A 27845-nucleotide genomic window follows, 5' to 3' on the forward strand; every position below is an offset into this window, starting at 1 on the left:
AAGGGTATATTCGAATCCAATTCGACATTGTTCATATGGATCCGATTTGATATGACAATTTGATCGGATCTGATAGGACTCGATTTGAATTTGAATCCTATTGATAAGTCGGATCTTTGGATCCGACCAGACTTATTTTCTTTTAAAAATAATAAATTATTAAAAGAAAAATATACTAATTTAAATGAAGTAAAAACAAAAGATACAAGTATTTTTAATTACTTTCATCATATATATACATGTTTTTATAAAAAAACAATATAACAAATTTATAAAAATATATTATAAATAAATAAAAAACACATATATATTACATATATTTATATTTATAAATATATAATCCAAGGGATCCGAATCCGACAATAATCCGATATGAAGATCCGGACAAGACGATCCGAATTCGATCAAATAGGATTGGATGTCGGAGCGAGAACCGATATAATCTATGCTGCCGAAAAAAATTATACCGAAAAGAGCTATTATGCTGCCGGACGATGTATTGTCGTTACTCCTCGGTTTGGCCAAAATAAAACGTGTATTTAATACTCCCTTGAACTCGTTAACTTCTTTTCTTCTGGGGACTCTCCAAAACCCTCCGCCTACAGTACCCGGTTCGCAGAAACAATAATATCATGGACTAGGGTTTCCGCGGTATACTTTATCGTTGCATCATCCTGTTTTGCTTGCCAGGAGTAAGTAGGGTTCATCTGCCACTTACCGTGCTCACTTGTCCAAGCTCTCATGGCGGGGTCCCGAGTTCAGGTTAATAAAGCTCATAAGAGCCGCTTCTCTTCGAAAGCTTCTCGTCAAGTTCACAAAACTTCTCGAATAGGTGATTTATCAAATCATTAATTCATGATTCCCTAGTTCATAGTTATCGATAACCATAGCATCGTGCTTTGCTTTAGTTTTCGCTTGTTGTTTTGTTTTGTTTTGTTTGTTTGTTTGTTTTTGTTTTTGTTTTGTTTTTTTTTTTTTTTAAAGTTTACATGCTATTTTGACTAACCACTACTTGTTTCTGTGTGATGATTTAGATAAGAGCAGAATTTCCAAACCGGAACGCAATGTTGTCACGGGAGCTCGTGCTGCTCGGATACAGCGTAACAAGATGGTTCAAATTGCTTTACGATTTTGGTTTTTATTTCGATATTTATAACAAATGACCATTAATGCAAAATTTCGAGAGCAGCGGATTTGTCTAATATAGTTACGCAGGATATAAACCGTCAGTCTTGAGTTGTACAATCCCTTCCGGTTATCTACACACTTCTTTGTTTACTTCACGTATCCCCCATAAAACATTATTTTCAATTGTGATATTTGTCTGTTTTGCCCATGGAAACTTAGTGTCTCAATGTTTCAACGATCGAACTAGCTTTCCTGGGAATCAGAGTATTGGGAGGCATAGTTCTGTCCTCACTTTTTTTCTTGTTATTTTCTAATTATTCTTTATCCATCTAGGAGGAATCCAATTATTCTTTATGCCTTTATTGGGTGAACCAAGCTTCACGCTATTTAGCTGGTTTTTGTGCTTGCATCTCAACCAATTATACATCATTGTAGGCACGGGACCAGAAACGAGCTGCACTTTTGAAAGAGAAAAGGGCCTCAAGTGGATCTTCTAGCCCACCCCGTGTTATTGTGAGTATTTCTTTTGATGAATGATAATAAATTTATTAATTCAGAAGCAGATTTAGAGTGAGTTCATACAACATCCCAAGGAGAGTCACGAGCTGCAGCCCCTCCTTGAATCTTACATGTAAACTAGGAAAGAAAAGCAATAATCACAACTGAGCCCAAAACAATTCTTCCCTATTTACCCCTTGCTTAGCTAACACATATGACAAAGTATTTGCTGATCTCTACACCCACTGTACAGTGACCAACATATTCCTTATCAACCAACTAAATTTCTTCATTTCATTCTTGTAACGCCACATAGCCTCTTCAAGACTTTTCAACTAACCCACCACCACTTTGGAATTCCCTCGATTGTTAGGTTTTGTACCCCCAGCTGGTTTGCAAATTGCACTCCTTGTATAACAGCTAAAAGTTCTGCCCTGATGGAGTTCTCAATTCCCAAGGGACCTGAGTAGAGCAACAAAATCTCTCCCTTCTCATTTCTCAAAGCACCCCTCATTCCGGATAATCTTGGATTACCCATGCTACTTTCATCAAAATTCAACTTCAGTGAGCCTTCGGATGGAGGAGACCAACTTGTAACTGATTCATCCTTTAGGGATGAACACCTCACTACTGCTTACCAATTTCTCCAAAGGTCATTAAAGGAGAATTGATGAAAGATTTCCAAGGTCTTCAGCCAAGGTATTGCCCTATTTAACACACAGTCTTTCAATTCTTGACTGCTCCTTTCCTTTTCTTGAAAAATTCTAACATTCCTTTCTTCCCAAAGAGTCCAAATCAAGGCAGCACAAGCACATCTCCACATAATTCTCCCTATTTTTGTAGGCCAATAAAAGGTAGAATGGTTGAAGAGCATGTGAACTTCTACTGGTAGACTCCAACTACTCCCAAACAACGAAAGTAGCGAAGCCCAAAGGTCTGCAGAAAAGGGACAAGATATTAATAAGTGGTAACAATCCTCATCGTGAACTCTACAGAGGATACACCCAATTAGGAGAAATATAGATGAAATGTCTTATCTTTTGTAGGTTATCTAAAGTGTTTACTTTCCCATGGAATACTTCTCAACAAAATGCCATAATTTTTTGGGGAATTGGCTTGTACCAAATTTCTTTTGACGGAAAGGGTTGGTGAGTAGAAAGTTGAGAGATAGACTTGAAGAAAGAAGCACAAGTGAAGGTTCCATTGGGTCTAGGAGTCCATACCCTCTTATCTGGCTTGAAGGGATCCAAACAAACCTGATTAAGACAACCAAGCAAGACAGAAAGAGATTCAATTTCGTCATCCCTAAGTCCTCTACGAAACCCAAAATCCCAAGTAGAATCTAATGGTGTTCCCAAAGGTGAGACAAATTTTGAGACCACCTCTTTTTTGTACAAAGAAACAGAAAATAACGAAGGGAACAAATCCTTTAAAGGTGTGTCTCCTACCCAAATATCCTCCAAAAAATGAACAGTGTTGCTAGAACAAACTTCATACCTGATAAAATTGAGGAATTGAGGAAGGGTGTTGTGAATGGCCTTCCAAGGTGCTGCTAGGTTAGCTTGCCTTGATACACCAACATCCCCATCCATTCTCTGACCTCCCATGAATTCTTCCCATCACCTCATGCCACAATGTCTCTCTTTCCAATGGCCATCGCCACAACCATTTCCCTAATAGAGCTTGATTTTTTCTAGTTACCCTCCCCAAGTCCCAAACCCCCCTTCTTTACTTCTGCACACAATTTTCCAATTAACTAAGTGATCATTTTTTTCTTGTCCCGGCTTCCATAAGAAATCTCTCATCAACTTCTCCAGTTTCCTAGCTTCTCTAACTGGTATCCTAAAAACAGACAAAAAATAGGTAGGTAAGTTAGCCAAGGTAGCTCTTATTAGGGTAATTCTCCATCCTAAAGAGACATAGTTCCTCTTCCATGAGGCTAATCTCTTCTCAAACTTTTCTATCACTGGGGTCCAAAATCTACTCTCCCTAGGATTTGCCCCTAAAGGAAGCCCTAAGTATGACATAGGCCAAGCAGAGGTGGAACACTCAAGACACTCCGCAATAGCCTCGACCTCCCCTACCTCCAAATTTATACCCGCTATGCAGCTCTTTTCCAAATTTATTCTCAAATTAGAAATGCTTTCAAATCCTTTGATTAGCTCCTTTAGGTTTGCTACCTTTTCACTAAAACCTCCTTCACAAAAGATCTCTAGGTCATCTGCAAACTGAAGGTGGGTGGCGGGGACTTGGTGTCTCCCTATTCTCCAACCCCTAATGGCATCTTCATTGTCAACCTTAGTAATGATCTTACTAATCACATAAGCTACTAACGTAAAAAGGAAGGGTGAGAGTGGATCCCCTTGCCTGACACCCCTGCAAGTTGGAAAAAAGTCCCTCACCATACCATTTACTGGAATAGAGTAGTGACAAGTACTGATACACCCAAAAAGTCCAATTACCCTACTTGTCCCCAAATCCACAGTTTCGCATTACCTCTAATAGAAACTCCTAGTCCACCAAATCATAGGTCTTTTCAAGATCCAATTTACAAATGAAACCTCTCTTCCTAGACCTTTTCATTTCCTCCACACACTCATTCGCAATTGAGATCTGATCTGTTATTTGTCGCCCTTGAATGAAAGCCCCCTAGGTTTCACTAGTGATAGAAGGGAGGACTGTTTTGATCCTCAACGAGAGCACTTTAGCCAGAATTTTATAGATGCTTGTCACCAGACTAATAGGCCTATAATCTTTTGGGTGGTTGACATCATTCTTCTTAGGTATCAAGGCCAAAAAGGTGGCATTAATTCCAGGGCTTATAATGTGATTGTCTACAAATTCCTTCACTTTTTTCACAAAATCTGGATGGGTAAGCCACATATTTTCAAATCTAAAAGGTTTGGGTCCTGTAGGAAAAAACCCAGTACCTATCTGGATAGGACAATGATCGGAGATAACCCTGGGTAACACTCTAGCAACCAAGTTTTCCAAACTATTCTCCCGGGTAAGGTTAAATAAGAACCTGTCCAACTTCGAATACAAAGGGGTTTCCTAAAGGTTGGACCAAGTGTAACTGGCTTGCATTAGAGGTATTTCCTTAAATTCACATTCTTCAATAAAACCATTAAATTTCCTCATGCTTGTTGTAATTACCTGTTGGGGATTATTGGTTTCATCAGAGAATCTAATGACATTAAAATCCCCGCTCAGGCACCAAGGGCCATACCATAGCCCCTTGGTTGCATATAGTTCCTCCCACATCTCATTCCTCTCTCTATGAATTAGAGCCATAAACATTGATTACGACCCATACACACCCATCCTCTACATTCTTACACTTAATGGAAACTGAGAATCTGCCTATCAATTCTTCCACTACTTCCACCACATCCTCCCTCCACAGTGTTACGATCCCCCCGAGGCGCCCCAAGAAGGAGACGAGCTAATCTAAGCCTCTAGACCTCTAAAAACTCCTCACCCATCTCCCATCTAATTCCATCATTTTGGATTTTTGTAATAGCACAATATCGGGTTTTTCCCTTCGGAGTAGGTCTTGGGTCACCCTTCTCTTTCTTGCACTCCCTAACCCTCTTACATTCTAGCTAATAATTTTCATCGAGAGAAAATAGCAAAAACACCCATGAAAAGGCCATAATCTCCTCATTTTAGGCCCTTCCTCCTATCCCCTCTACCACTAAAAAATTCTAAATCTCCCTCAATGTCTGAGATTAGCCTTTCCACTTCAGATCTTTTTTTCTTCTTTGTGATTATTCTACCTCTAAGTCTGTGACATTGTTTTATGGTACTAGAGTGCACTGTCACCTGGTTATGTCAAATTGTTTTGGGAGCACTGTTTTGCATCAAAGTAGTGCTAAATCTGGTTCATGACCAAGTCTGTAACCATGGTTTATCAGTTCATGATGCTCATGAACCATGATTCTTGTAATCTTGTAAGGACAAATGAACCAACCCATTCTATGAACTCTCTTTATTTCTTTCTATTTGTTTTTGATCGATGTGCTAGTTTAAAATAATAATATCATGGAATCATTAGCGAAAAGCAGCTCCATTGTTATACATGTCCTGGCAATATAGATGTATAGCCTGTACAACCAATAGCTGCACACAGGGTACCAAAAAAGTCAATGTTGATCATAAATGCCTGTAGATTATATTTTGCTAGATATAGGGAAGTTCCCTAAGTTAATTGTGTGTATGATTTTTTTTAATCTTCTCATGATGTTGTCAACAGGTCCTTTTTGGACTTTCTGCCTCTGTAAAACTAAATGCAGTTGCAAAAGATCTTTTAGCATTATTATCTCCAGAGGGTACAGAAGCCAGTTCTGCAACAGTTGCTTCTCCGAATTACAAACTTCGAATAACAGTATGTTCCAGATTAACTCTCTCATTCTTTTATATTTGCCACTTTTCATTGTATTCTCTGCAAAAATAACAGTGTCCTTTTGTGGAGTAATATTATAATTATTATAAACCCTTTTCAAGGGAAAAGAACAATCCACAGTATGTTACAATGGCTAGTTGGATTAGGGAGAGGAGTTGGGGTGGAAGAAAAAGGACTAAAACAAAATTGAGAACTCTTTTGTCTATTTGAATACATTATCACTTGATGCATGTAACTTGCTGGTACATGCATCAACTATATATGTCTAAATATTTGCTTGTCTTTCCTAGGTCTTGAAAGCACCTCATGGAGATTTATTATCATGCATGGAATTGGCCAAGGTATTAGTCATTTGATCAAGCAGGGTGTTAGCTTTCTTTCCTGGTTCTAGTGGCTTGTAGATATTTTACATCCCTGACAATGCCTTTTCTTTTGGTTAACTCTTGGTTGCATGTTTGATCCTAGGTTGCTGATTTGATTGCTTTCGTAGCATCAGCTAGCTTGTATTGTGAAGGAGGCTCCAGTTATATTGACTCCTTTGGAGCTCAATGCCTCTCTGTCTTTAGAGCCATTGGTTTACCTGGCACTGCTGTGTTGCTTCGTGTGAGTGTGCATCTATGATTCATTCTCTTTCTTGAGAAGTTCCTCATGAGTTGGAGGCTAATACTTTTGCTTGCATGTCTTAGGATCTGCCGGTGGAGCAGAAAAGAAGACAAGAGTTGAAGAAGATATGCTTCTCTAGCCTCGCATCTGAACTTCCTGAGGATTGTAAATTTTATCCAGCAGATACAAAGGATGAGTTGCATAAGGTTATAGTGTATGCATAATACTCTCCCAGCTTAAAACTTGCAAACCGAGCATTTTATGATATCCGAGTTTGAATAGGATCTGTTATATTCTGCTTCTGTTGGTCATGATTTTCATCATGCCTGTCAATTTCCTTATTCCATATATTACATACTCTTTTGGTTGGCAGTTCATATGGCTTTTTAAAGAGCAAAGGTTAACAGTTCCTCACTGGCGAAGCCAACGACCTTACCTTATGGCCCAAGAGGTATTCTTTCAAAAGCTATGCATGTATGTGTTGTTTAAATCCTCACAATTATTCGTGGAACACTAAGTTCTCTATGAGCTTTCCATGTCTGTTTAGCAATTCCTTTTTTTTTTTTGATATCTTCTGAAAGGCTACACAACAGGGGTAGCCCATCCCCCAACCCATAGCCCCTCAACCCAGGTGTAGGTGGGATTCGATCCCAAGTCTCCACTACGACCAGCAGGAGACCTTACCAACCAGCTGGTTGGCACTCTGCTCTGTTTAGCAATTCCTAGTCCCCAAGAATTCTAATAAACAGTTATATTTCTTTAATAAACAAAGTTATGCAAATGCAATTTGGGCTTGTTATTTGCTTTTTTTAAAAGAGTTGTCCTAGGCCCCCCTCTTTGTCTTCTTCCTCTCCAAGATAGGCATTTCTGTCACCACTTCCAATATCACCTTTGTTGTTATTACTGCTGGCTGTTTTGGGAGGAAGGGGACTAGGAACTGTTGAAGTGATGGTTTTGAACTGTTGAGGTCCATTTTGTTTTATATGGTTCTCTACATACTTAATTTTAACCTTAGGTATTTTATTCATAGAGAATTAAGTAATCTGTCTTAATAATTGGCAGGTTGATTTGGTACCTGATGATTGCAATCCAGGAAAGTGTACCCTTCTCCTATCTGGTTATCTCCGCTCTCGCAGTCTCTCAGTGAACCAGCTAGTAAGTTGTTCATCGTTGGATTGATTATGTTGATTGAATTAGAATGGCATTGTCAGCTTCATGTGATTATTATTTCTTTGAATTAGGTTCATGTTTCAGGTGTAGGGGATTTTCAGTTGGGCAAAGTAGATGTTCTCAAGGATCCATTTCCTTTGAATGCAAAAAAAGGGCCAAACTTTATGGATTCAGACGAGGTACAGGTATTGATAATTTTGCCTTTACAAATATCTAAAATAGATAGAAGTTTGTGCATTGACATGCCCATCTTTAAAAAGCTAATGATGGTTGGTCATGGTTTCACATCAGACTTAAGACAAACCATCGGTTTTAGTTGAGCAAACCACAGCGAAAGTAAGAGAAGCGTGTGGCTTCCACCCACTTCAATGACATTGCCCCCATAGAATGCAACATGTTAAGGGTTTAGGATACTTCAGTAAATATGTTTTTATATAATATATTTTTTTTGATAGATGTGTTTTTATATAATACTTTGAAGCACAGTATCAGAATCCTGTCTGGCAAGGCATCCATCAGTTAGGAAAACTTAAGGCATGTGGTATGTGATACTGTCTATGCTGTAGGACTCTCAGGGAGTTTGTTTTTTATGCTTTGAGGGCTTTGATTTGAGCTTTGCCTTGAGGCAAGCTCAAATTTTAGTATATCGCTTTCATTTCTGGAAAAAAGATCCACATAACTGCTGTGATACTGTCTATGCTGTAGGACTCTCAGGGAGTTTGTTTTTTATGCTTTGAGGGCTTTGATTTGAGCTTTGCCTTGAGGCAAGCTCAAATTTTAGTATTGCTCTCATTTCTGGAAAAAAAGATCCACATAACTTCTGTGATACTGTCTATGCTGTAGGACTCTCAGGGAGTTTGTTTTTTATGCTTTGAGGGCTTTGATTTGAGCTTTGCCTTGAGGCAAGCTCAAATTTTAGTATCACTCTCATTTCTGGAAAAAAGATCCACATAACTGCTTAGCTGAATTGCTATTTGTTTTGTAGATGTGCTACTAGTGTGGTACTATGCTTTTTCAAGGCCATATGCAGTGGTAGTAGTTGTTTTTTCTCTTGACCAAGGATGGCTACTGGCTAGGTAGTGGGTGGGATGACAAACGTGATTTATTTTCTTTTGATGGATGGCAACATGATTTCAAGTTGTGGGCATAAAATGGTTGGAAAAGTTCAATGTTTGATCCCAGTGTCATAAATGAGAGGCATGAAAAAAGCACGAAGGGCCTTCTAGCATTCTAGGCACAAGGTGCAGGTTAGGCACCTGCTCAGATGAAGTGATGAAGATGCAAATTTGTGAATTATACCAAAGTGCTTCAAGTACTCAATAATTCAAGCATGTGAAACAAAAAACATGTTTGTCAATCTCCTTGTTGCATTGCTTCAAATTAGCTAGTATGCTGTTTAAACACCTTGCGTTCCTAATCCTAGGAGGTTGTGGGCTTTACACTTATATCTTGAAGGCCCTTTGAGGTAAATCCAAACAAAACAAACCCATGAAGGGGTTTGAGAGGCAGTTGTGACTGTCTACATGGGCTTGACATGCCTATGTTGAGTGTTATTATCTTAAATATGATAGTATAATTCCTTGGCTGTGTTTGCATTTTTTTGAAGAGTAAAGAAAATTTTAATTAAAATGAAAAAATATTACAATCAGAATGGGTGTCAAGATAACACCTGGATTAGCTAATCAAAATGAAAAAGACCACATTACAAGCTTGAATTTCAAGGGCATCCCAAAATTTTCCCACCAAATCTGATATGTTAACTTGCTCAAATTATGGAAGGATCAAGGCCCAGTCTGTTACAATCTTTCCAACCGGAAGTGACTATCACTTCAATGCTCTTTGACTTGTCTTCAAACAACCTTCTGTTCCTTTCTTTCCATATTGTCCATTGCACTACAAAGGGAATGCGGTTCTGTATGACACCGAGTATACACCAACAGACCAACCTCCTCCCCTGACTTCCTGAAGGCTCCTGGATCCCACAAGATGACCAAACCACCTGACCGCCCCACTGTGTTCGCTCCACCCATTCTCTACTCTCCTCGCCCCAAATTTCATTTTTCATTCTTGAGTCAAATTTCTCCAGTTTGTTTCCTGCCTTTGTTTACATTTCCTACGACTGACTTCTCAGAAGCTTGACATACTCTTTGAGGAGGGGTGTTCATCTTCAGCCATAATATAATTTTTTAAGTACAAAATCAGTTGTTATAAAATGGTTTGTTAGGTCAATTTCTTTTATTTTGTTAGCTTCTTTTTTTTTTTTTATTAACAACAAGTTTCAAATGAATATGCTGAATGTGATAAGTCGGTTATCATAAAAACTAGTGGGCTTATGTCCTTTTGTTACTTGATTATTTTGTTAATTTCTTTTATATGTCATTGATGAACTTTTCCATGTATTTGCCCTCCATGTTTCTGTTCTTTTTGATTAGTCTATGTTTTGCTTTTTTGTCCTTATTTATTCCCTGTTTGAGTACTGAATTTTATATGGATATGTATATCTAAATGTTGCCAGGTTGTTCACTCTTTAGTTCCTGATCCTATGAAACAAGAACCTTTGCTTGTTGAGAACATTCCGGACCCTCTTGCAGGAGAACAAGTAAGCTCTTGTGGACAGTGAAAGCTTGCTTTGTATTTTGTTTATAGCATGTGAACTATTAACTTCTTACGATACTACCTGAATGCTGCTACTACAATAGCTTGCTGCGGGTCCCTTTTGACATTTCAGTCTGTGTTATTGTCATATGTTTTTCTTTTTTTTTCCATGTACTTGTTGATCAAGAAATTATATGTGGTGTTTTGCTTCAGACATGGCCAACAGAAGCAGAAATGGCTGAAGCTGATATGATTCACAAGCGGAAAAAGTCGAAAAAGAAGATGCTTCCCCGAGGAACCTCAGAGTACCAGGTTCTATATTCTGTTCATCTGCATCATTTTTTATGTCTGTCAGTCATCACTGATTTGTTTATATATAGAATGCAAACCTGATCATGTTGGTAAATTCTTTTCTCTTTTAATTTCACAGGCTGCTTGGATTTTGGAGGATACAGATGATGATTATTCAGATAGCAATGATGATGGGGATGATGGTATGGTATTGAATGAAAGAGGCACTGGTTTTTCTGCTCAGGAAGGATCTAGTCATTGGGATCTTGATGAAGACCAAGCTTCCCTCTCACTTAATCTCAGAGATTCTGATGAAGAAACTGAAGCTGATACAGCAATGACTGTGAGTATATGCCATTTTATTGAAAGGATTTGTGCATATACATGCATGCCCCATGTACATTAAGATGAAATACAGAAGGAACTATTTAGTCTTGGTATTGGCATTTATTGTATTGAGAAGTTAATTATTTTTGCTATGCATGATGAATGATATTGTTGCTACTTGCTACCCAAGATGCTACACTGCATGGACACTTCAAATTGGATGCAATGTCCTTGTTATACACTTCAATTTTTAATATAAATTCCTTATTCCTGGTTGGACACCTTGATTCAGCATGCCTTGTAGGGTCCATGTAACAGTTTAGATGGTATAATTGATTTACTTCAATGTTTATATCTTTCAATTTGTCATGTTCTTAAAATTGGAATGTTTTTTCTTATAGCATTGGAAACTCAGATGGCTGAACTAAGATGTACATTGCTTCTTTCAGGACGGTGAAAACTTGACAAAGGAGCAGATAGAGAATGAGATCCGGAAGATCAAGGATGCACATGCTGAAGATGAGGGTATCTTTCTTTTCACATACTAAGCAGTCCCTTTTTATTTTTTCTTTTCTTTCTTTAAGTGCTTTTCCTCACAGTTTCTTAGATACAGAATTTTCAATCAGCTTGAGCAAATTTTTTTTTTTTGAGAAAAATTAACTGATTTCATTAAAAAGAGAGAGGTACACAAGGAGGTGTACAGATACATAACAGGGGACAGACCCCTGAGAGTTATACAGGAGGAAATTTGTCACAATACAAGGACTCCAGATTGGCACCTAGTTTTGCTAAACCATCTGCAGTAGCATTTAACTCCCTTGGAATCCAGTTCAGAGAAGCATTCATAAGAGCCAGTAAATCTCTTGCCTCTGATATGAAGTGATTAAGTCTCCACGGTCCAGCTTCCTGTTGTCCTAACCATTTTATGGTGGTTGCTGAGTCGCCTTCGATGGAGAAGTTCTGAATACCCAGTTTGCTGACTAGGCGAATCCCTGTAAGAGCTGCTAATATTTTGGCCTTTGTAGAGTTAACTAATCCAATCGGTCCACTGTAAACCCAGCAAACGAGTCCATTTTCATCTCTTAGGATTCCCCCTATACCGGCAACTCCAGGGTTACCCAGGGAACTTCCATCAAAATTTAGATCCAAGTTCTTGCCTTTCTTGTTGAGGGGATTCTAGGGGTGTGAGGAGTGTATGGGGATGAGTGCAGAAAGTGGACCACATTCCTGTTGAGGTCGTTGGTATTGACTCCTTTGAACTCTTTTGAGCTGGAAGCCCACTGATTACAGTGATAAACAATGTGATTGAGCAACTCACCTTTAGATTTTGCCTTATTTTCAAACAGACGATTGTTCCTTTCCTCCCAGATTCCCCAGAGTACTGCTTGAAGCACTATCAGCCAGTAAGCCTTCCCTCTCTTGCTCAGGCCTCTTCTATGCCATTGAGAAATCCAATTTTGAAGGTGATTGGGAGCCACCCAACTATACCCAGCTAGCTGAAGGAAGTAGTTCCAGATGTTTCTGCTTACCTGGCAGTGTATGAAGAGGTGATCAGCTGTCTCACCCTCACAAAGACAGAGGATACAAACATGGGGGGAGATATGAAGCCTTCCCAGGTTCTTCTTCTGAAGTAACTCGCAAATGTTAACTCGATTCAGACACGCCTCCCATACGAAGAAACTCACTTTTGAGGGGACAAGCTTGCACCAGATTTTCTTGAAGGGGAAGCCACAGTCTTGGTTTTCTGCTACCTGAGCTTCGAAAAACGTGTTAGACGAGAACTCACCTCCTGGGTGTGGTTTCCAGATTTGAGAATCTTGGGAGTTTGGGGAAATGTAAACTTCTTTGAGGGAGAGGAGGTCAGCTAATTCACTTATCTCCAGTTCCCTTAAGGGTCTTCTGAGGCTCAAGTTAATGTTGCTTTCATTGGAGGAATAGGGGAGGCATTGAGAAATGGTTGCATCTTTGTTTAGGTTTAGGCTGTAAATCCTAGGATAGGAGTCTGCCAAGGTGGAATCACTCCACCATAGATCAGTCAAGAATTTTATTCTATTTCCATTACCCACCCTAAATCTTGTGAAAGAAAAGAAGAGGTTATGAATGGAGGTGATACCTTTCCAAGGGGCTGAGGAGACTAGCCGGTTTGAGCGGAGATTGCAGTCCCAACCGTTGGCATTTAACCCATACTTGTTGGTGATGATAACTATCCATAGGGAGTTCAATTCAATGAGGAATCTCCACAGCCATTTTCCGATTAGGGCATTGTTCTTCTCTTTTAGGTGTTCGATTCCCAACCCTCCAGCCTCTTTTGGCTTGCAAATCCGACTCCAATTTACTAAATGCCTTTTTCTATCATTTCCACCTTCCCATAGGAAGTCTCTTTGGAGCTTCTCGATCTGTGATCTGATTTTGGTTGGGATTTGAAATATTAAAAGGAAATAGACAGGCATGCTTGCAAGAGAAGCCTTTATAAGGGTAAGTCTGCCTCCTTTTGAGAGATAGCAACGTTTCCAAGTAGCTAATTTCTTTTCACATTTTTCCACCACTGGCTCCCAAAAGTTTGGACTTTTTGGATTCCCACCAAGGGGCAATCCCAAATAAGAAAGGGGGAAGTTTTCCACTCGGCAATTCAGTGTTTCCTTGAAACTTCCCAGAAGAGAATCTTCAATTTGGTTTATAGTTGCTAGGCTGCTCTTTGAGTAATTAACCTTCAACCCGGAGACTAATTCAAAGCATTGAAGCACTCTTTTCATACTTCTGATGTTCTCCAAATCTGCTTCTAGGAACAGAATGACATCATCTGCAAATAAGAGGTGGAAGATATTTATGGCATCTCTTCCTACCTCAAACCCCTTTATTAAGTTTAGGCTTTTGGCTTTTTCCATGAGCTGGCTAAAGATATCCATTACCAAAGTGAAAAGGAAAGGGGAGAGAGGACAGCCCTGTCGAAGACCCCTACTTGCTTTAAAGTAACCTTTGGGCTCTCCATTGATCAAGATCGGGAACTGGGTTGAACTTATACAGCCTTTCATCCACTACAGCCACTTTGTTCCAAAACCCCTCAATTTCAGAATTTGGAGGAGGCAGTCCCAATCTACTTTGTCGTAAGCTTTTTCTAGATCTAGCTTCACAAGAAGGCCCTTCCTTCCACTCTTTCTTCTATCTTCAACAACTTCATTTTCAATTAGGATGCTGTCTACAATTTGTCTTCTTTTCACGAATGCAAACTGATTTGGAGAGACCAGCTCTTTTAGGACCTCTCTAAATCTTTTTTCTAGGACCTTTGCCAGGATTTTGTACACACTCCCTACTAGACTTATTGGTCTGAAGTCTTTCACTTCCATGACACCATTTTTCTTTGGGATTAGGTAGATAAATGTCGAGTTATTTCCTTTGTTTATAACTGTCGTGAGTGGAATTCCTTAAAGACCTCCAAAAGATCCACTCTTACGATTTCCCAGCATATCTGAAAAAAGAAGATGGGGAAGCCATCGGGCCCGGGGGCTCTATCTCCATCCATCTCGAAAACTGCTTCTCTTATTTCTTACTCCTCAAAATCCCTTTCGAGCCATTCTCTCTTATCTTCTGCTAGAGTTGGTCCTTCCCAATCTCTTAAATATAACTTCCTACCACTTCCCTTGGAGTAGAGATTTTTGAAGTTATTAAGAAATGCTTCTGTGATTTCTTCAACATCTTCCACTTCCCTCTGGTCCACCTTGATTTTTGAGATAAGGTTCATTCTATGCCTTCCCATCACGTAGCTGTGGAAGAATTTTGTGTTATTGTCACCTTCCTTTAACCATTTGACTCTTGGTCTTTGCCTCCAGAAGATTTCTTCTTTTCTGATTACCTTTTCCCAAAGATTTCTTAAATCATCTCTCCTTCCATCTTTGTCCAGGACTCCTGATTGTTCCCTGTTATCCAGATCTTCCAACTCCAAAAGGATGGCACTTTTTTCCTCTGCAAATGATTTAAATTCTTTTTTCCTCCAAGCTTTCAGTTTTCTTTTCAGGAATTTCAACTTTTGCAGCAATCTATGCCTCCTCCCACCAGGAATCTATCTTTTTGTGAAAGTCTTTATGTAACGTCCACATTTTCTCCAGTCTAAAGGGGGGTTGTACCTTTCTTGATCGTATCTGTTCTGAGGACTAGAGGCCAATGATATGAGATGCAGCGAGGTCTGATTTCTTGGAGGAGATTTGGGAATTTTTCCATCCAATCTGAAGGTACCAGAAACCTCTCTAGTCTGCAGCTTGTTGGGTTTTCTTGCAGATTTGACCAAGTGAACTGGCCATTGTGGAGGGGGAGATCACAAAGGTTATGTCTTGAGATAAAACTGGAGAAATCCCTCATGCTTCTAGTTACTTTCTTCTGTTGGAGTTTTCTTGAGATAATCTTGTGACATTAAAGTCTCCTCCTACTACCCAAGGGATATCCTCAAATTCATGTAGAGCATCCAACTCTTCCCAGAGTCTTTGCCTATCTGCGGGAGCGTTTGGTCCATATACTCCAGTCAAAATCCAGTTAAAGCCATCATTGTTATTGGTGAAAAGAACTGAGATTGAGAACTCTCCTTTGTCAATTTCAGTGCCCGAGACCTCCTCTTCATTCCAAGCAATGATAATTCCCCCTGAAGTGCCTACAACAGGAAGAACAGACCATTTCTTTCCACGAATCCCCCAAATTGCACTCAGAAGCTTCCTGTCCACTTCTTTTATTGTTTCTTGGAGAATGACTATATCTGGGTTTTGGTGAGATTCGAGAGTGGAGGACGAAGCAGAAAATAATTTAGGCAAAGAAGAGGAAAGGGAAGGGTAAACTCTGGGGTAGGTGTGTGGTTCTCGTCCTCAATCTCTTTCTAAGCTTGCAGGCTCACAGTCGATCCCGTACTCAGGGTTTACAAGATGAATGTTCTCGAGAATTTCTACGCTTCCCCAAGCTTCCTTCCTAGTGAACAGATCCTTGGCCCTCAAGAGAGCCACCTCTTTGGGGTCTGGTTGGGTCTCTGTCGCATAAGAGCTCGATTCTTCATCTGTGTCAGTTCCATCTGTCTCGAAGGGAGAGGAAGAACTTGAATTTTCTGGTGAAGAGGGAGGCCTGTAGATTTTCCTGCTGTCTTCCTTAGCTGGGAGGTGTTTCTGGAATTGGTTCAGTTAGGAAATTTGGAGTCTCAGGTGGGCTTGGGCTGTGAGGGTCTACTTTCAGATCCATCGAGTGGGCTTTGGACGGTTTCGGCCTAGATCTTGTGAAGATTTTAAGTCCTTCAGCTTGTGGGGCCTGTTAGAAGGGCGGCCCACTTTTTGAATACAATTTGAAATTCGAGCTGAGTTGCCATAAGGGGCTTGGCCCACCTTGCTTTTCTGGCTTCTCTTTTTAAGGGGCCTATAAGTGCTCTTTTTGGGAAATAAATTAGGCTTCTCCAAAAAAACTCTCTCTGGCATCTTCCTTTCTTCTGAACTTCGAAACTTTCCTGAAATGGGTCTCTCGCTTGTAGTAGCTTCTGGTCCAGTTGTGGGTGTTTGCTGGAATACAACAGCCAAAGAAGAAGAAGAAGATTTGAGAAAGGCGGCTTACTCTCTTCAGCCGGCCCTACAATCTTATGTAGATGATTATAAAATAATATTACATGAATGGACTAGAATGCCCCTGATTAGTGATGGGACACCTAGACAAATAGAACAATTAAAACATTAAACAAGTTTAGGCCCAATAACTAAGAACTTAAGACACAAATATGACTAACATAAACACTAAAAACAGCCGAACCAACAGTGGGGTGATGGAGATGAGTTGACTCAGCGGGTTGTGCAGGCATCTTGAGCAAATTTTGGAAGAAATCAAAGCTTATTCTTCTCCATTTCTAATATTTTCTGTTTAGATTAAGTAACTAGAGAACCAAACCATAGTACTGCTGTACTGGGGTACTATAGGCTGGAAACTTTGATTTAAGTGCTTCTCTAGATCCATCTTTACATTAAACTTGTGTTTCGATGTTTTCAGAATGTGTAGTATATGCACATATCTTGCATACACTAGTCCCAAGACAATGTCTCTTATGTTATAACTCTGGGTAGTGTTAAAAGGCATGCCTAGGCTCACAGTGAGGTGCATCTTAAGGCATGTGCTTTTCTTCAAACTTAGTGCTGACCCTTTCAAAAGGTGTGCACCTGGTGTGCCCTGTGCCTCAGTTAGTCAGCTTTGCTCATGCCTTTTATAAGTTTGATTTTTTATTACTTTTCTTACATTCTCGTGTATTTTACTCCTTTGTAATGATTCATTAACTTCTAAATTACCTTTTATTGGTGCTTGTGCAACGGTCTATTAACTTTTAGAAAAACAGAAAACAAAGACCTTTTCAATACTTTACTTTACCTTTAAAAAAAGACCTATTGAATACATTAAACCCTAGATTTGTGAGGATAGGATCTCATATAGCAATATTTCCACAGAAAGCGACAACAATACACTTGATCTTTGATCTCTAGCATTAGAAATGCAAGATGTCTAGCATCACACTAGCTACTAGCTAGTTGAAGTAATGCAACAAGGAGACAGACAAACATGAGAGTGTGGCACTTTGCTATGATCCATGCTGCATTTAATTCGCTTTGAATGTGTTTTATATTTTTTGCATGTGTTTTGATTTGAGTGAATAAGATTTTTAAAACATTTATTTTTAAAATTCAAGTTTCCATATTTTTATGTTTTAATGTCATTTATTTTCAACAATTTCCCCTTGTTTCATTTGGGCTTTTGAGCACCAGAAGGCCCTTGCACTTTTCTTGCACCTGTCATTTAAAACACTGCAAATGAAATTCCATTCATCGGGCCCTAGAATCATTTGGTGAAGCATTTAAAACACTTTTCTTGCTCATGATGACCATTTTTCAGCTTTTTATGCATGCAGTGTTTTCACTTTTGTTTTTCTCTATACATGCGGATGTTTTGCTGTTGTTTAAGCCTTTTGACTCATATAGTTAATAGAAACCTAAAAGAACTTGCAACTCTTGTGATGTTTTGAAAAGTTAGGCAGCGTATACAACTTCTGAACTGCGACAATTTTGAATATGTTACTTAAAAATGTTTGTTATGGTTTCAGAATTCCCGGATGAAGTTGATACTCCATTAGATGTTCCTGCTCGAAGACGTTTTGCCAAGTATAGAGGCCTTAAGTCATTTAGGACCTCTTCATGGGATCCCAAAGTAGGTAACATTATGATAAGGGTGGTCATTTGGGCAAACTCTTATAAACGAGCATGGTCCTAGCTATATTCTGGAAGTGTTTCTTTTCCAAGAAGCACCCCTGGATCTTTGCCCAAATCATTACCCTCTAATGATTATGACTGTTTTTGGTAGTATATGTTAGTTTTTAATTTACTGCATTTCTTGTTTATAAATGACAGGAATCTCTACCACCCGAATATGCTAGAATTTTTGCATTTGATAATTTTGCAAGAACACAAAAGCATGTTCTTGTAAAAGCTCTAAATATGGAGCAAGGAGGTGAGGATGAATGTATATCAACAGGCTCTTACGTGAGGATTCATGTCAAGGAAGTTCCACTTGATGTTGCATCCAAACTTTCTGTCTTGTCACGGACATTCCCTGTTCTAGCATGTGGGCTCCTCCAGCATGAGTCAAAGATGTCTGTCCTTCACTTCAGGTATTTCTTCTTTAGTCATTCTCCTTTCTTAATTTCAGTTTCTCAAATGTTGATGGTATACATGAGACCATTCTGCAAAAGTTATTACTTCAGTGAAATCTTTTTTTTTCACCATGTTATCAGTTATAAATTTACCTTTGAGGATTTGTCTTAGCACATGAAGAAACCATGATTTATATGGAATACACGAGGAATTATTCTGTTTTTCTTTTTCTTTTTTTGGTCGTTGGCTCAATGATTCCTACATTTCTACCAATGAATTTCTGTAGTGTTAAATTCCATTTTTGTTTACTTCTCTGAAGAAATTGATCGGCTTAGGGTTTTTTTTGAATGAAGTTGTCAAAATTTCTTTCAGGGTTTTAGCTGAAGATGCTAAGTTGCTTGATTTCTGCTCAATTTAGTTTTGTTGAATGTGCTTGCTCAGGAAACCTAGTAATCCTTTTTTTGATAAAAAATAACCGAGTATTTATTAAGATATATCAGAAATATTACAGTGCAATACAAACAATTCTTGGGTGGGGTAGCAATTACTACTGTATTCCTGCATAGATATACAACTTATAACAAGCCCAATACAGTTGATTTCCAAAAACCCCTTGCTTTGCTAAGTTATCAACCATTCCATTTTCAGATCATTGAATCCATTGTAATCAGATCCAAATCAGGCATTGTTTGGTGACTTGGTGACAGAAGTAGTCATGAGCTGCCTTGAGATAGCATTATTATAGAATATTTAAAACTGTTATATAATTGAATAAGGTGTAAATATGGAAATAATTCTTTAATCTATTTGATGATTTTATCTTTTACACACATTGATGGTTCAGATTTGGATCTGATTGAACAGTTAATAAACTGACTAGGCATTTATAGGAGGAGGTTCTACGGAGTATATTCTTTGCTGATGACAATGAACTGATGATGAGACTTGAACAGGGGTTAAATGCAAAGTTGAAACTCTAGTCAGATGTTCTCGATTTAAAAGGTTTTAAGATAAGTAGGACTAAGGGGATGTTTCATAATGACTTCAGTTGCTGAACTGAATGGTTTATTGTTTCACCCTTTAGTGGATAAAATAATTAACTGATAACATATTCAAGAGTATTCTACTAACCAACTTCAGTGTCATCCATCAAGTTTTTCATTTAACCACTTCATCTGTTGTCAAATGGCTCGTAAGATGAAATACGTGGAGGAATAAAACTAGCTATATTGTATAGAGCAGAATGTTGGATGGTAAAGATCAAGAAGCAAATATGTGCAAAAAAAATGTATGGAAGAATATTTGTATTGGAGGATCTGTTTTGGGGTTGGGCTATATGGTAGTATTTTATTGGTAAAGAGATTATGGGTTCAGGTTATAGTTCTGCTCTGTGGGTGAAGGGAGAACTTTTGTTTGTTTGTTTTTTTGTTGGATAAGTTTCAAGGGCGAAAGAGGTTGTAATCGTGTTCCCCTTTTCAGGTCAATAATTTCCTTTATACCTGTTAGTGATAAAGAAGCATTTTGAATATTTTCTTTATGTTTTTGCAGCATAAAGAAACATGATGCATATAATGATCCTATCAAATCCAAAGAATTGTTGATCTTTCATGTTGGATTCCGCCAATTTGTTGCAAGGTAATGTCCCATGATGTAGGTATTGGAAGTGATCTCCAGTTTCTTTTGATATTGGCTCTTGGTAATGTGATAATTGTTTTGCAGACCAATATTTTCTTCTGATAATATAAACTCAGATAAGCACAAGATGGAGAGGTTTCTACATGCAGGACGCTTTGCCATTGCTTCAGTTTATGCTCCAATATCTTTTCCACCCCTTCCTCTAATAGTCTTGAAGAGTGGGCAAGGGGAGGGTGCTCCTGCTGCTGTTGTTGCCCTTGGTTCATTAAGAAGTATTGACCCAGACAGGATAATTCTAAAGAAAATCATCTTAACTGGGTAGTTTTTATTCTTCTCTCTTTTTATCTTGTTTATCATTATCCACAAAGGCATAATTTTGCATTTTTTTTATCAGCAAGGCATTGTTTGGCATTTGTAATGCCTAAAATTTGTGTTGGCATCCTTTAATGGTCCAGATATAACTTTGTTCTGGATTAATTTATAAAAAAAAAACTTGGTTCTGGATTAGATAGGATGCAAGGGGGACTTTCTTAGTATGCCCTTTGGCTGCATTCAGATGCTGGTTCCTACATTATAATGGTCAAAGGGCATCTTTTATGGGAAGTAGATGATGCCAAATTGATAGGATGATCCAAATTTATGACCCCCAAAATGTCCTAGGCTGGATGAGGGAATGGTGAACCTTAAACTTGTTACTTGCAGGCAGAAGATAGCTTCTGCCTGATATGAATGACCAGTTCTTCTAGTGTAAACTTCGGCACTTGTAAGGTGGATTTGCATTTAATGTTTCTAATTTATGTCTTCTTAGTATGCCCTTGTAGGCTTGTCTTCAGATTTACTCATTTATTTGGGGGGAACTTCATTGTAGTTATGTATATTTATGACACCTTGTTGATTTCCTTTTTTTCATTGTTCATGATCTACAGCCAGATGCATGGCATTTGAATCTGGTGACAAGAAAATTATATTGCTCTATGTCAAGTCCTTTTATAATACAAGTTCGTTCCATCATAGTGATGGGAAACTATCTGCAGGTCCTGCTGCCTTAAAAGTTTTATTGTTTCTATACTTAAGAAGGCTTAGCTGAAGTTGTAGTGGGGTACAGTGAGACACATACAAATAATTAATTGTGTAGCAGTTGTAGGACGTTTTCAGTAGAGTTCCAGGGCTTTAATCCGACATTCCTTCATCTTCCCAATGCTTTCTCAAAACTGACTGATTGCATAGTGGTTATTTCTCTTTAGGTCCTACCTGTTTTTTTCTTAACAAGTTTCTGGGTCTATTTGTTTATTCAAGAGCATGCCGTGTCTTAGTCCTGCAACAAAGTCCAAAATAGATTTAGTTTATTTCTTTAAAATATTCATTCAAGTTAAATTCTTGTTTGGAATGTTTGTTTAGCTGAAGTTGTAGTGGGGTACAGTGAGACATACAAATAATTAATTGTGTAGCAGTTGTAGGACGTTTTCAGTAGAGTGCCAGGGCTTTAATCCGACATTCCTTCATCTTCCCAATGTTTTCTCAAAACTGACTGATTGCATAGTGGTTATTTCTCTTTAGGTCCTACCTGTTCTTTTCTTAACAAGTTTCTGGGTCTATTTGTTTAAGTAAGAGCATGCTGTGTCTTAGTCCTGCAACAAAGTCCAATATAGATTTAGTTTATTTCTTTAAAATATTCATTCAAGTTAAATTCTTGTTTGGAATGTTTGTTTAGGTCTATGGCTCTAATTTGGTGGGTTGTGAAGTGGACAGTCAGTTTTATATCTTTATGCATGGGTCTCTTTAAATTCCATTGCAAATCCGTGTCAAATAAATTCCTCATTGTTTATAAATCATGCCTTGTCCAAGTAAACCATAGAAATTTCATGATCAAATAGAGATATTGGGAGTTACTTAATGTTGTCTATATAATATGCTTCCTATTTCCTCCTGCTTATGTGGTTTCTGGGGACCATAATATTATGCTTTCTAAAGTGCATTATCTTCAATCTTCATATTCACCAAACTTTCTGTTCTCTCATGCAGTTATCCTCAAAGGGTGTCAAAATTAAAAGCCACAGTGCGGTACATGTTTCATAATCCTGAAGATGTGAGATGGTTTAAGGTAAAAGTGTTTATCATCAGAGTTCATGTTCAACACTTGCATCTTTTTGCAACTATTTGTAATGTGTCTGGTGATTATGCAGCCTGTGGAAGTATGGACAAAATGTGGTCGCCGGGGTCGCATAAAGGAGCCTGTTGGTACACATGGTATGGTGGTCATCTTATTTTGATAGTTCTTATTTGAGGGAATATGGAATGATGCGGTGCACAGCCAAGGATTGTTTTCTGTTATAATTGCATACTGATCACTGTTATATATTCACCGGTTGGTATATCCTAAGAGTTTCATTTGCCAAATGATCCTAATCATCTGGTTGAATATCTCTTATGTGGTCTGTACAGTTTCCTATGTGGACTATAATGAATAGGAGCATCAACCCAATGACAGAGAAGGCCTGGTCCATCCAAGAGGCCCATCACTGATTTGATGTTCCAGATCAAGGGTCACTTAATTTCAATTAGTACATGACCATAGAAAACCAATTGGTGAATAATCCCTGTTTGAGGGGGTCAAGAATGATTTCTTTTCTGGAAATTATATCCTATTATAGCACTAGAGAGTAGGGCTCTTGATTAATCTTCTCATTCAGGTCTGTGGACCATTTTTATCTTTTGATAATTTAGAGGAAGTAGTGAATTGTTCTTGTTTCACATTTTTTTCAGGGGCAATGAAGTGTATCTTTAATGGTGTTGTTCAACAGCATGATACTGTATGTATGAGTTTATACAAGCGTGTATACCCCAAGTGGCCAGAACAGCGGTTTACAATTCTTGATACTTGATCAAGGAGTTGCTGCTGTTGTAACAGAAGTTGAGAGAAGAGACATTTTATTGATGGGGATGAAGCTCTGGTTCAGATTTATTTTCTTTTTTTTTTTGTAAATCTCATATTTGCTATAGTAAGCAATATGTGGTTTGAGTCTATCGTATAGTTATCAAAATCTTGGTATTTACAATATAATTTATTAGGGATTCGAATGATGAATCCCAAGGATTTTGTTTTATATCTTATTTTTGAATTTTGAATTTTGAATTTTGATTCATTAATCATATGATTTACACCAATGTTACAATTTGAATTGATTCAATTAGGATTTGGCTCGTACTTTATTTTCTATTTTTTTCAATTTTTTTAAAGAAAATATTAGGTTATTTAAGACCTCTTGAGTTTATTTTCGACCATACGTAGATTAAGGTTTAAGGGGATATTTTGAGGATTACTTGGTTATATCATCTTGAGCTTCCGGTGTACCAGTAGTAACCTCTGTTTAGCTACTTACCAACGTATGGGCGTATGGCGCGAATCGATGCTATTTGTTTTATTATTTTTATTTTTTTCTGAAACCGGTTCACGGGGTCAGTTTAGGTCTCTTCCATCCCCTGAATCTGTCAAACCCCCGATACACCTATTATAGGGGCGTATCAGTGGGGTCCCGGAACGATATGGGCCGATACGTGGCGATAGAGACCTAATGCAGGGGCTGGTGTTAAAACTAAAAGGATGCCTCTATAGGGGAAGGAAACTGCATTGGTCGTGGGTGAATGAATTTACGTGGTGACAATTGGGTGGATTGGGTTTGGGATAACTGTCTAACCCATGAATTTACCCAATTCAACCCTCCACCCAATATGTTAAATAGAAATCATAAAAAAGAAAAATAATAATAATAGAAATTATATAAAAATATTAAAAATTATAAAAATAATAAATTTTGCAATCAGATTTATAGAGCAAGGTGAAGGGGTTCTCACTAATTGCATAATGCATACTTCATCGTAATTGGAGTGGCGCTCATGTATCTCAGCATTCCCAACGCAAACAATGACAGGACGCAGCCCAAACCTTTGTGTTCATCTTTGCCCCCTGATTTTTTTCGTTTATCAAGCATCGAATAAGAAACAGATGATTTAGAAAAAAAAATGTTCTTTGATCGATTTGATTACCATTTGCAAATCATAGGATAGAAAAAAACATCAATGCATTTGTTCTCTCGGAATCTCAAATAGAGAAGTTTGAATTAGCGGAGGGGACCAGTTAGAAGCAAATGATGAGTTAAATTGATAAAACTGAAGAGAGCTCCTTTTGCCTTTTTCTTTCACATTCTTACAAAGCATAGAAAGTTTAAAGTATTCAATTACTGGGAGCATTTTCTCTTTGCATTGTCCTTCGATCTCCTCAACTGCCGATCCATTTTCTTCACTTTCATCTACCATGGCACCATGGGTTTGGTCATTTCCACGAACATCAATGACAATATAGGTTTTATCCTCTGATTTTTATTTGTTGTTTCTTGAGATTACATATGAGAAAGTGGTTTTATTTTATCGTTTCTTGAGATTACAGATGAGAAAGTGGCGTTCGCAAAGAGTAACCCTAAAATGATCTATTGCAAAGGAAGGAGAGAGAGAGGAAAAATGAAGAGGCTAATGATCCAAAGTTTAAATCTCCCCTTACTGAACAGGTTAGCAGGTTGGTACCAATGATAATACCCTACACCAGTGATAAAATACATAGGACTCAAGGGGCCCATTAGTAGTGCCGTGATTATGTTTTTTAGATGGTTAAAAGAAGAGTTAATAATTTACAAAGTTTTCAATTTGCCATTTACTAAAGATTAGTGGGACCCGTGTGATGCACAGTTATTTTGTTAAGAGTTGAAACTAGTGTTTTAAAAATCAATCCAGAAGTTGAATCGTTTTTGCCTCCAGGTTGCGGGTTACCGTTTCGACCGTTCGGGTTGAAAAAGTTAGAGCGTACATGCATGTGTGTGTACAAATACATATTTTATCAATAAATATTTAAATAATATATAATTGTGTTTTAGATATGATATATGTATTATTTTATATTTAATTTGTGTTTTAAATTCAATTTTATTTTTTATTTATAACAAATATTAAAAATTATGATTTGAGGCTAAAAAGGTTTTTTTTTTTTCTTCCGCAAAAATAGTGGGGCAATGTGTCTATGGTGCCTTGGGGCGTATAGATCATGAAATGTTACTCAAACTTAAAAAAAAAAAAGATCACCCCAATTGAGACCTTCAAAAAGTTTGCATGCATTGATTATGTGCAACCTGACAACCCACGACTTGGTGACTGGGTTGAACAGGTTGGCGGTTGAACCAATCGGGATGTACGGTTTTTGACATAGTCAATGGTTTTTGATTGGCTAATTGGTTTTAATAAAATCAAACCTGGAATCCTAATTGAGTGATGGTTCAAACGGTTCAACTGGCCAAATTAACGACGGATTGAAAATACTGGTTCAAACAATAAAAACTTATACTTCCATTTAAAAGAATCAAAAGAAAAGGTCAATTGCATATTTTATGAAAATAATCATAAACATTATTAATCTATGCAAATAAAGTTAATGTAGTTTGGTGCCATTCCTATTATATAGTTTAATATCATTTAAACTATATTATGGTTTTGATTTTATTATTATATTAAATTATATTAGTTTTAAATATTATTATTCTTATATATTTTATTATTATTATTATTATTATTATTGATGAGGGCAGATTTGGCCCTCTAATGATATTGTGACACATGGCACCTCAGAACAACTAGGTGACACCCGAAACCACTTTGGCAACAACTTGCCTTAGCCAAGTTGATGGTGTCCCACTTGGCGGCCTGGCCTTGTTGCCGACTTGGCGACCTGGCCCAGGCACGAACTGGTAGTCTAGCACTGGCGCGGCCTGGCAGCCTGGCCCTGGTGCAACCTGGCTGCCTGGCCCTGACGTCGACCTGGCGACCTGGCCTAGGCACCGACTTGGCAACTTGCGAGACATGCTCGCCGATGAATTCGACATGCATATCTAAACACTCCACGATCCTTGGAAGTTGGCCCATGTGTCAAACAATCCAGAGGGTGATCAATGTGCATGACAGTTACCTCAAGGAATCTTGAACCACTTAGGCAACATCACAGAAATCTCGGATATGGTGCGTGAAACCCACGCCAAACAATGCCTATATAAAAGCACCAACCCCAGAAGCAAAGGAGGAAGCAAGCAAGTAAGTAAATTCTAGCTCTCATACTTTGTGATTTTTAGCTCGCAATCTACTATAAGAGTACTGACTTAAGCATCGGAGCGACCTCACTGAGTTAGCCACCACGGGTCCTCTGACATTTAGTTCCTTGCAGGTCTCTAAAGAGCAACGAAGCTCATCAATCCAGCTCGGCACCTCACAGGCAGCCCTGCACCTGGTCAACCCGGCACCTCACAGGCAGCCCTGCACCTGGTTAGTCCGGCGCCTCACAGGCAGCCCTGCACCTGGTCAGTCCGGTGCCTCACAGGCAGCCCTGCACCTGGTCAGCCCGGCGCCTCACAGGCAGCCCTGCACCTGGTTAGCTCGGCACTTCAAGGCAGCCCTGTACCTGGTCAGCCCGGCGCCTCACAGGCAGCTCGCCACCTGGTCAGCTCAACACCTCACAGGTAGCTCCGCACCTAGGCAGCTCCACTTCACCCTCTGAGTCATCGACCACTTGGAAGCAGACCAAATGACGAGGTACTTAGCCAAAAGATTGATACATGACCAAAAATTGATTCATCAATTGGTGCCATCTGTGGGAAACGCTACAAAAAGCTAAGTTCTCATCCTCCGAAAGGCTAAGTCCTCTTCTTCCAGAAAGCTACGTTCTCACCTTTTAGAAACAAAAATCTCTCACTTTCTAGATTCCATTTTTTATGAACTCAAAGACTATGCAGGAAGTTGATGGCTAACAGACTAAGCAGCTCTACCAACTTTATTTCAACTCGGATAAAGCCTCATCAGTCCTCTTCGCGAGGTACCCTCTACAAAGATGAGCTCTTCGTGGCTTCCGCGGGAGTAGGCGGCCAACAGACTGCATGGACACCCCTGCCGGTCGAGCCTTCCAAGGCTCCCGTGCGAGTTGGTGACCTAAAATTAGTAGTGCTGCCCCTATAGGTCGAGCTCCTAGTAGCTTCTTGTAGGAGTGGGTAACCGACGTCACTAACGAGGCTGATGCAGTGCAGCCGTAACTCTAAGGAGCCGACCTGGCACAGGCGCGAGCTGGCGGCCTGGCCCAGGTGCGTCCTGGCGGCCTAGCCCAGGCACTGACCTGGCGGCCTGGCCCAGGCGTGAACTGGTGAACTGATAAAAGACCTTGGCACTACGATAAGTCCCAGTCGCCTCCTCGGCATGGGCATACAAGTCCTAGTCGCCTCTTCGGCATGGGCAAAATCAAAGATCAAGGAGAGTGGACTACGAGTCGCTCCTAGAGCCTAAGGGCTAAAATACCACATAAGACCCAGTCGCCTCTTCGGCATGGGCAAGATCAAGGAGAGTGGACTACGAGTCGCTCCCAGAGCCTAAGGGCCAAAATACCGAATTAGCGAAGACCTCCTCACCATATAAGACCCAGTCGCCTCTTCGGGATGAGCAAAATCAAGGAGCGGACTGCGAGTCGC

At 39.0% G+C, this 27845-nt stretch overlaps 1 protein-coding gene across 3 annotated transcripts; it reads left to right on the forward strand.

Moving 5' to 3' along the window:
- The first annotated feature begins 567 nt into the window (after positions 1-567).
- LOC104603736 (pre-rRNA-processing TSR1-like protein) lies at positions 568-23503 on the forward strand. 3 transcript variants are annotated; one of them, XM_010267833.3, is made up of 21 exons: positions 568-832; positions 1035-1111; positions 1564-1641; positions 5882-6013; positions 6322-6372; positions 6497-6634; positions 6718-6840; positions 7008-7085; positions 7697-7789; positions 7876-7989; positions 10320-10403; positions 10613-10711; positions 10830-11033; positions 11467-11542; positions 18117-18220; positions 18421-18680; positions 20212-20298; positions 20383-20616; positions 22321-22399; positions 22482-22545; positions 23062-23503. In XM_010267833.3, exons 1-21 carry the CDS (start codon positions 742-744, stop codon positions 23178-23180), a joined length of 2385 nt encoding a protein of 794 aa, XP_010266135.1. In that variant the 5' UTR covers positions 568-741; the 3' UTR covers positions 23181-23503. The 3 variants fall into 3 exon arrangements, with proteins under 3 accessions (XP_010266135.1, XP_010266136.1, XP_088743932.1); XM_010267834.3 differs by having other exon boundaries at positions 7876-7983; XM_088887806.1 differs by having other exon boundaries at positions 654-832; positions 1035-1402.
- Positions 23504-27845: the final 4342 nt, after the last annotated feature.

The sequence above is a fragment of the Nelumbo nucifera genome, chromosome 5 (assembly GCF_055504915.1).
Source record: "Nelumbo nucifera cultivar China Antique chromosome 5, China Antique-T2T, whole genome shotgun sequence".
NCBI lineage: Eukaryota > Viridiplantae > Streptophyta > Magnoliopsida > Proteales > Nelumbonaceae > Nelumbo > Nelumbo nucifera.